The 10,040-nt window shown below is 49.3% G+C and overlaps 1 protein-coding gene across 9 annotated transcripts in view; it reads right to left on the minus strand.

Moving 5' to 3' along the window:
* MAPK8IP3 (mitogen-activated protein kinase 8 interacting protein 3) overlaps positions 1–7,357 on the minus strand; it is a 47,833-nt gene extending 40,476 nt beyond the window's left edge. For all 9 annotated transcript variants that reach the window (XM_067011809.1, XM_067011808.1, XM_067011807.1 and 6 more), the window contains exon 1: positions 6,871–7,357. In XM_067011809.1, coding sequence (XP_066867910.1) covers positions 6,871–7,188 — 318 coding nt within the window. In that variant the 5' untranslated portion in view covers positions 7,189–7,357. The remainder of the gene's footprint in view (positions 1–6,870) is intronic.
* Positions 7,358–10,040: the final 2,683 nt, after the last annotated feature.

Below are 10,040 nucleotides of genomic sequence, written 5' to 3' on the forward strand. Positions count from 1 at the left end.
ACTGCAGGATTCAGTTTATATAAGGTTCTAGAAAATGCAAATCAATCTACAGTGACAGAAAGCAGACCGTGGTTACCTAGGGATGGGGGAATCGGGGAGAGAGTATTGAGGGCCACAAGGAAACTTTGGGGACGATGGAGATAATCATTATCTTGATTGTAAGGATGGTTTTTCGGGTGTAGACATGTTAAAACTCACCAAATTGCACACTTCAAATATGTACAGCTTAGTGCACTGACCTCAACAAAGTTGTTACATAGAAAGAACAGAACAGAACTGAAGCCCATGGTTGAAGATTTCATGGTATGCCGTAAGCACTAGCTGCTTTCTAGATGCTGGGATTTCCCTCCAGACCTCTTCTCAGCCTTTCAAGAATTTCATCACCTCTCTGTTGTTTCCTAAATAGCTGCGATGCTTTTTTTCTTTTTCCTCACCTCACAATATTTTCTTCTATTCTCCTGTTTCAAAACCCGCTACACTTTGGGGTCTCCCCTCTTTCTAGAACATGTTCACTGAAGAAAAACACCTCACCTTTTAAGCATCTTCCTTTCTTGCCTGATGCCATCAAACAGGTCACAGAAACATTTACTGCCTGTCCTTACAGAACAGTGATTGAGCTAGACTGTCCACGGCTACACTGCCCAGTACCTTAGCCACAGCCACACGTGGGTATTTAAACTTAATTTTAGGGAATTCCCTGGTGGTGCAGTGGTTGGGAATCTGCCTGCCAATACAGGGGACATGGGTTCAAGCCCTGGTCCGGGAAGATCCCACATGCCGTGGAGCAACTAAGCCTGTGTACCACAACTACTGAGCTTGCGCTCTAGAGCCCGGGAGCCACAACTAATGAGCCCACGTGCCACAACTACTGAAGCCCGTGTGCCTAGAGCAGCCCATGCTCCACAACAAGGAAAGCCACCACAATGAGAAGCCCCCGCACCGCAACGAGGAGTAGCCCCAGCTTGCCACAACTAGAGAAAGCCCGCGCACAGCAACGAAGACCCAAACCTAGCCATAAATAAATAAATAAATTTTAAAAATAAACTTATATTAATTTAAATGACATAAAAATAAAAACTCATCCTCAACTGCATGAGGCACATATGAAGTGTCAGTGGCCCTGTGTGGACACACAGCAGACAGAAATTTCCATCCTCACACAGAGCTGTGTTGGGCAGATGGATGGCTGAAAACCACAGAAAGAGGCCTTGCCCTCCAGGAACCAACAGCTCGGTGCAGCACGTGGAAGCAGAGAAAGGCTGCCCTCCTTCCTCACCTGCACACGCACAGGCAGCTGGCATCTCTGTGGGATGTGTGTCAGAGAGAAAAGAACCAGCCTTGGGGCTGGAAGAACCAGAAGGGCACTGCCCCTTGGCTAACCAGGAAAGAGCCCCAACGTGGGGACTCTGGGGTGACAGGGACTCACTTGAGCACCCGCATCTGAACGTCACGGTGTTAGATGCGAGGGAGTCAGGTGTGCGCAGCAGAAGCACATGCAGAGGGGGCAGAAGGAAGTGGAAGGGCAGGGGACAGGGCACGCGGGGGGTGGGTGCTGGGGACCCAGGAGAAGGCGGTCCCGTCCTGGGCGCATCCCTTCCTCTGTCCCCATCCATACCCTTTGCTCTCCATCCCACGTTGCCATTTTCTCACCATCTGACAGTGTGGCAGGACCCCCCCATCCGAGCACCTGCCTCAGGGCAGCATGGACCCATCCCCAGCAGCAAGCCTGGCCCTCATGATGCTTAGTTGACTGAGTTAACGAACAAGAGGGAGTGGGAGATGGGACCTGTCTGCGGACCAGTTCATGCCACAGGAGAAGGGTTGGGAGGGGGAGAAAGTGGCTGAGGAACCAGCGTGACAGTGGTGACTCGAGCCAGGATGGTAGCAAAGGAGATAAAAAAGAAGCACAAAAAGTACAAAAAAAAAAAAATCAGGCCAAAAGAATGGCCAGGACTTAGTGAGTCACTGAACATGGGATGTTGTGAGCATGACCCCTGGGGCCCCGACTTTCAACAGAGCAAAAGCCTGGAACATCAGCCGTCTGGCTGCTGAGCACGGAGCTCCTGGTCTCCTCAGCTGCACTAACAGGTCACCCTCCCTCTCATGACAAGCGGGAACTTGGGAAAAGGGACACTGCCCCCCACACGAGTGCCTCTCCCCAGCTTCCATCCTGCATCTGGTCATGAGGTCACATGAAAGCCAAACTGAGGGACATCCTGCAAGATAACTGGCCTGTGATATCACATGGTCAAGGTTGTAAAAAGCACAAAGTGAGAAGCCGATCGGGAACTGAGGACACCATAGGACTTGCAGGAGCCCTGATCAGGTCTTAGCGGAGCAGGAGGGAGGGAGGGAGATGGAGAGAGAAGAGTAATGTGGAAAAACGTTCACTTTGGGGAATCTGGGTGAGATTGTCCATAAATTATTTCTATATTTTTCTATAAATTATTCCCAAAGAGAAACTTTTAAAAAGACAGATTTAAAATTTAACTTAGAAATTCTAGTTTTTGGAGAACTAACTTGCCCCAGCCCCTGCCCCACTGCCTAAAGGCCACCACAGGGCCTTGAGGGTTCCAAGGGTTCCCGCTGGGCGAGCCTGGCAGGGCAGTGGGGCTTCTTCCGCATGTTCTGTTCTCTCTGGCTGGAAAGCACCTCTCTCTGCTCTCCTGTGCCTATTTGTTTTTTTAATTTATTTTATTTTTATTTATTTTTGGCTGCGTTCGTTCTTTGTTGTTGAGCAAGGGCTTTCTCTAGTTGCGGCAAGTGGGGGCTACTCTTCAGGGCAGTGTACTGGCTTCTCATGGCGGTGGCTTCTCTTGTTGCACAGCAGGGGCTCTAGGTGAGCGGGCTTCAGTAATTGCGGCACGCGGGCTCAGTAGTTGTGGCGCACGGGCTTAGCTGCTCCGCGGCATGTGGATCTTCCCGGACCAGGGCTTGAACACATGTTCTCTGCATTGGCAGGTGGATTCTTAACCACTGCACCACCAGGCAAGCCCTCTCCTGTGCCTATTTGTTCCCCTTTTTTAGGGAGAGTCTGTTGTATTCCTGGTGACTCTGGTAAGAGAGCTATAATGGACCAGTATTTAGAGGCAACCAGGAAAGACAGCTCTGAGCACCAAATCTTAATGGCTTCATCTAAAAAAAGTTTAACAATTGAAAAAAACTGTCCTGGGACTTCCCTGGTGGTCCAGTGGTTAGGACTCCACGCTTCCACCACAGTGGACACGGGTTCAACTGGGATCCCACATGCTGAGTGTGGCACAGCCAAAAAAACCCAAAACAAAACAAAAACCTGTCTTTTAATATGACAACACGGCAGAAGAAGAAATTGCATACCTTGCCTAAGCTGGGGTGAATTTACTATTTGTAATACAGGACACAAGATGAAAAACTTCTGATTCAATATATTAATTCACTTATAAAAAATGCCAAATGATCGTCTCTATAGAGTAGGATGATAGTTTCTGCCCCCTCCAGCTTCATCCTATCCAAATATTCTTCTACAAAATGCATTACTTTTGTATGACTAGAAAAGCACAGTTTTGGGTAAAACTTTCCAGTTGGATGCTTTCCTTATACAGCACCAGACACTGAAGTATCAGCAAGTACCCACAGCCACATCTCATGGACAGAACGTCCACTTGAGTTGCTTGTGATGAGTGGGGAATGTTACTAGTAGTTTCCTTAAGGCCAAGAAGACTTTAAGGTGAATGATGGCTACTAAACTCACACCTTGTCTCTCAAACACTGTTTTTCCTCCTGTAAGCCTAGTGCTTGATCCCTAAGAGGAAGGTTCTTTGCTGCTCAGGACTGGAGCGAATGGAGCCCTCTGCTCCCTCCTCCCTGGGGCCACTCTGGGCAGCACTACCCAGGGGCGCCTACTCGCTCCCGGCCATCCTGGTCAAATGCCCATTTCCAACCTTCTTTTCTAATGGCAAAGAACTCAGTGGGTTTTCAAAACTTTGTATTGGATACAGTTTCAGCATTTTTAAGGTCTCTGTAGAGGTTTTAGAAGCCAGCAACATCCATTTAGCTCTGCAAGTCTGAGCGGGACTCATGAGTCTCGATGACAAGCATAAAACCCGCACAGTCAGAGACTGAGATGCCCCACGCTTGCCACCCAAGGCTGCCCCATCAAGGTGCTCGTCCCTGGCTTGGTTAGATCTGCCTTGCTGCAATTCTCCAGGCAAACAACAGCCAATCACGGGACTTGGCACTTGAGATGAAAGAAACTTGCCACGTCTGGCAACCCACGCACTTTACAGAAGCGGCCAGTGGGGCCAGAGAGGGGGAGACTGGTCACAGGGAGTGCAGCTCCCAAAGGCGAGGCTGATACTCAAGCATCTGCAAACTCTGGGGCCTTGCCTCCCTCCCTGGACCCCACCACCTATAGCTACCGTCACTCCCATCGAGAGAGTCATCCTGGGACCAGAACAGACTCGCAATCTCTCACTGTGGTTATTAAAGAAGTAGCGGGCAGAGGTGTTTGCTCTGCTCAAGGCTCTTTCTTTTTAAATCTGCATATTCTGTGTGCTCAGAATGCTGCAGGCGGCTCAGGTTACTCAGCTCTGACTAAGCCTTCTTGAGCAGAGTGGCCGGGGAGGCAGAAACTACTCTGCATCACGCACACGCCTGCAGCCCATGCTGTTCAGCCTCCTGTGTTATCAGACACACATCTAGGATCTCAGGCCCTGCGTGGAAAAAGCAGCCAGGCCACAGTGTACACTGGTCTTTTCCACAAAACTGAAAATGAATGTCTACTGGATTTAGTAAATGAGCTAGAATGCCAAAATGGTTACAGATTTTGGCCCTCTTCTTGGTTGTAACATCACATGAGGTCTCTCCAAGGGCATACTATTAGCATCAAATCACAGCCTCGATGCCGGCCAGCCAAGCGTTTTGTTCACTCTGTGGCTCTCTGCTCAGCATCTCTTAATAGCTGGTGCTAGGATGGGTCTCGGCCTCCAGGGCACTCTCCTCCATACCACACGCGCACCCCCAGCTCTTAGTCCAGGGGCGTAAGTGGGAGGCCAGAACCACACTCGCTTGCGGCTGCACTTGAACCATGCAGAGCAGAGCAGGGGCTTTATCCACGCAGAACAAATTTTAAAGGTAGATGGTTATGATTCTTAGCCTTAAGGTTGTCCATCTTTCTCCTTTTAGTTCCTTCTCGTCCACTATATTGACCACATAGGTACATGATGAAAGAAAACAAACCTACTCAAAACCTCAGTTAGGCATCAAATGGCTGCTGAGAGCAGTAACAGAAGTGGGAGGTGCTGCCCAGCATGAGGGAGGCAGCCACTGCCCCATGGCCAGTGAGGGGAGCCCCAGAGCTCCAGCCTTCTGGGGTACGCTCTCTGACCTCCCACAGCAGCATGACATGGAACGAAGAGCCCACTCCAGGGGTCGGGGTAGACTGCATCTTGGCCTGGTTCTTCTAGGGCATGTGACCTTGGTCCACCCCCACTCCTTTTTGGGGCCAGTTCTTTCCCTAGAAAATGCCTATGGCCACTCTGATCTCTAAAATCCTTCGAGTTCTTGCATCTCCCTTAAGTTGAGAGCCCTAAATCAGTTTTGGTGGAGCCTGGCACCCCAATCAATAGGCAACAGCCTCTTGACAGATGAATGAAAAAACCCAAGATCAACATAAACCACCGTAAGTAGGAACAATACAAGGCACTCTTAATTTTTATAAACACACTTTAAACCAAACTAGGAGGACATATACTGCCCTGGCTTAAGAAAAAGCCAAAATACTGAAACAATCTTCCATTTCGATACTAAAATCAAGAATGTGTTAACCCAAATGAGTTAAAAAGAAATTTAGCTCATTTAATAAGAAACTTCCTATTCATAAACCAAAAAGCCATCACCTAATGCCTGGAACAACAGAATGTCAGGGCTTAGAGAGCATCTAGGGCAACTGACTCATATGACTGAAGGAATATCAAAATCCAGAGGGGGGCAGGCGACATGGACAAGGTCACAAAGGCAAGGCAGGAATGAGAACCCAGGTCCTCTGAATCCACCTGGGTCTGACAACAGGGCTAAATATTTCATAGTGAATGAATGAAGGTAAGTGGTACTCCCTGCAATGCATGGTTCTTCTAACTGGTTCACAAATAAGTGATTTCCAGGTTATGGAGGTATCCTAGAACACGATCAAATACTTCAAAATTCTACTTTTAACTCCTCAGAAGCCACAGTGGAATTTCTCAGCATTTTCCACATAAGCTAACAATATTCCCAACGGAGGGAACCACAGGGCAAAGAAATCACCTCCGGAAACCTGGAGTCTTTCACCTGGTGCCAGAGGGGCAGCCTAACTGTGGCTTTGGTAATGTGTTTACCTCAATCACCAAATTCACCCATGTCACAGACCGTCAAAACATTGGATTAGGGATAAGGCAAAGATCTGACAACACCTCTTGTGGCTGCAGAACCATAAGAAGATCAGAAATCCCCTTTCTGGAAGGGTTTAAAATTAAAATTAAAATCGCAGCAACCAGAACTTGTAACTGGGGTCTAGGACACGTTTGCGGAAAAATACACACAAAAGCAAAAAGAACTGGCGTCTGCAATGAGAAGTGGGTATGGAGGGGAGACGGAGGCCTGAGACAGTTTAGGATGCAAGGTCTCCCGGTGACGCCAGGTGGTTCAGGGCTAGGGTTCCTGGCTGGAGCAGCAGGCCAGGAGGATGGGGGAGCCAGGCATCAGCCCCTGGGCCGGGTTCGACGTCGGGGGCGTTGGTGGGATGGGCGGGGCGAGAGCTGGGGCCCGGTTAGGGCGGGGACTAAGGGCGGGGTTCCCGGGCCGGGCAGGATTGGGGTCCCCGGGAGGGGCCCCGGCGCCGCCCGGCCCACGCACCTCCTCGGCCTGCTTGCGCAGCGCCTTCTCCCGCTCGTACTGGGTGAGCAGCTGCTCGTTGTCCTCGCGCAGCAGCTCCAGCTCCACCTCGTGCTCCTGGTTCTCGCTGAGCACCGAGTCCAGATTCTCGAGCACGTTGACCACGAGTGGCATCAGCTCCTTGACCACCTCCTCGTCGTAGCAGTGGATGAGGCGCTCGAACTCGCGGTAGATGGAGCCCGCCAGGCCCGACACCCGCTCCGACATCACCGAGCCAGAGCAGTAGTCGTCCTGGTACACTACCACGCCGCCGCCCTCGTCCATCTGGATCTCCATCATCGCGGCCACTGTCGCCGCCAGCGCGGCCTGCTGTCCGCCGGCGCGCCCGCCCGCTCCGGCTGCCCGTAGTCTGCAGGCCGCGACCCGTCGCCTGTGCCGCAGCCGCTGTCGCCTCAGCCGCCGCCAGCTGATACTGATGCTGATGCTGCGCCCGTCGCTCAGCGGCCGGAAGTCCCGCCGCCCGGAAGTCCCGCCCCACAGACAGAGGGGGCGGTGCCCGCCCATCCAGCCGGAGCCCCGCGGCGCCGCGCCGCTAGGGGTCACAGGGGTCCTAACGTAGGAGGAAGCCAGTCCACCGGCCAGAAGCTCGGCCGAGCGGGGCTGGGCGCGCTTCCGGTCAGGCTCGTCGTAACAGCTGTCTGCAAGCTCCCACGACGCAGGCGTGGACTTTTATAAAGTGACAGCGTATGTCCTAAGTTTATACAAATGACTTTGTACGGTTTAGATTTAAGCGAGCGTCCGTGTGCCCACCCTTCCCTCCAAAGAAATGGCCGTTATCTTTGTGCGCCCCTCCCTCCCGGAGTTGACCGCGATGCTGACCTGGTTAACTGTGACTTGCCTTTGTAGCTTCACTGCACAGCAGTATGTACTCCTACACAGTAGGTACTCAGCTCACTTCAGAGCGGCTGTGCCTTCCATGGTCCCTCCTGGGATTCCAATTAAATGCAAGTTGTCCGTCTCATCCTAAAATCCAGTAACAAACTCTCACTTCGTCCACTTCTGTGTCCTGATGTTGTGTGACTTCTTCAAATTTCCCAGTTTCACTTCAGCTATGTGTAGTCTAACCTCTACGCTGTTTTTTATTTCAACTTTTTTTTTTTTTGGCCTCTCCCCAAGGCATGTGGGATCTTAGTTCCCTGACCAGGGATGGAACCCGTGCCCCCTGCAGCGGAAGCGCAGAGTTGTAACCACCGGACCGCTAGGGAAGTCCCTCAACAGTTATATTTTTAATTTCCATTTGTCTTGTTTGACTTTCTTATATTCTACCAGTTTTGATAGGCCCTTATTTCTTCCACTTTTAGCCAGTTGATTTGCATTTTCTTTCTCTGGTATCTGAGGACACCATGAATCTAAGACACTTTCAGCTTTGGGGGCCACACAGGTGGCATGAATCCTGATCATAAACCCATGAGTGACAGCTTAGTGTTAACAGAAATGCTCTTAGCCCTGCCTTTCACCTGATGCGATGCTTCAAAGGGAGTTCATGCTAACCCGACTGCACCAATGAATGTTCCTGCAGGTGATGCCCTAAATACTGTTGCACAGTTTTCCCCTTGCAACCTACTGTGCTATATGGATGCTCACCACTAAGAAACGATCTGAGGTTTCAGTCTCACATTCAGACTGCCTGGGTTTTGATCCTAGCTAACTGTAAAACTGAGCCTAAAACAATTACCAACCTACTAGGAGTGTTATGAAGATCATAAAAGGGGCTTAGTACAATCTCTAGCAAATAGTAAACATGCAATATAGACTTGTTTTATATTCTCAAAATAAGCCAGGACAAACAGATGAAATGTATAATTTCTTCTGGTAAGCAAGTTACAGAGAAAGCTGGTGAATATTTTAGGAATGTCTCTGACTTCTGCTCTAAGCCCTTCCAAGAAATATGGCCCCTTTTCAATTCCTGAAATAGCAAATACAGTAGGCCAGCCACCACTACCACAGTCAGAGGCCAACTGACTTGTCATCAACTTTATTAGTTTTTACCACTAACATGTATGGGCAGATTTGTTACTTGAAACTGGTTAAAGAAAAAGGAGTTTTAACAAAATGGTATGCTGGATAATTCTTGATGCCTACTGAAGAACACTAGTACACTCTTGAGAGCTCAGGCTAACTGAATTAGAACTTGCTACCTTTACAATTTGTAAAGATAATTTGCTATTCAACTTTTTCTCTTTCTCATTACAAGACCCTAAAATGTAAGTTGGGCACAAAGGTTTCAAAAGTTCTATCAATACTTTAATTTCGAAGTATCCACCCCTAATGCCTGCTAAAAACTCACCTAGCTCCCTGTAATGTCCCTCTCATTTCTTCCTAAGTTCAAGTTTAGATAGCACTTTGTAGTCACACACAGAACAGGAATATTTCATTCATGAGCTCCAAGAACGCTAAGATTAAGAATATAACAAGTTCAGAAGAAACGAATGGGATAATATAGGAGGAGGTGTAGACATCCTTGCAGGGTTCAACTCACAAGGATGTTAGAATAAGTTATGCTCTGTCCAAAGAGCCATGTATTTCTGGACAAGGCACAGGACCTGAAGAGGGAACCCTTAGATGTCTTTCATTTCTTCACCATAATGTAGGGGAGCCCACCTTGCTCCCCTGACTCAGCCACTGCCTGACCTCTGGAGACAAACAGTCTGTGACACTCCAAAACCTCAGTGCTTGCCTGCAGCTGAAGCAGCTGCTACAAATAGGTGATGTACTGGTGCCAGTGCCTAGCCCAGTTCTGGGAACATGTTCTCAGATGAACAAGTGAAGACAGTGTCAGGTCACCCATGCTGGGTTTCCTTCTGAAGTGCTGTCCAGTTAGTTGGCCCTGATGCAGCAGTCTTCTAGAAGGAAGCCTCCTCTAGTGGAGCTCTCCAGGCAGGCAGTCTGAGAAGCTCCATCATCCTGAGTCCACTTAATACACATAAAGATATTAAGTTTGCTTGTAGGGCATATGAAAATAGCTAATATATAAGAAAGAAGAAAAATCTATTCTTTCTCTACAGGACCTGAATCTACAGGCAGATCCCAATAGCTCAGCACGTCATCTACTCACTGTCAGGATTTCATGGAAGTTTCAAAGTCAACTCAGAGGCAAATTCTTCAGGAAAACAAGTGGTGTTAAGCAAAAA

This window comes from Kogia breviceps, chromosome 14, assembly GCF_026419965.1.
Source record: "Kogia breviceps isolate mKogBre1 chromosome 14, mKogBre1 haplotype 1, whole genome shotgun sequence".
NCBI classification, from domain to species: domain Eukaryota; kingdom Metazoa; phylum Chordata; class Mammalia; order Artiodactyla; family Physeteridae; genus Kogia; species Kogia breviceps.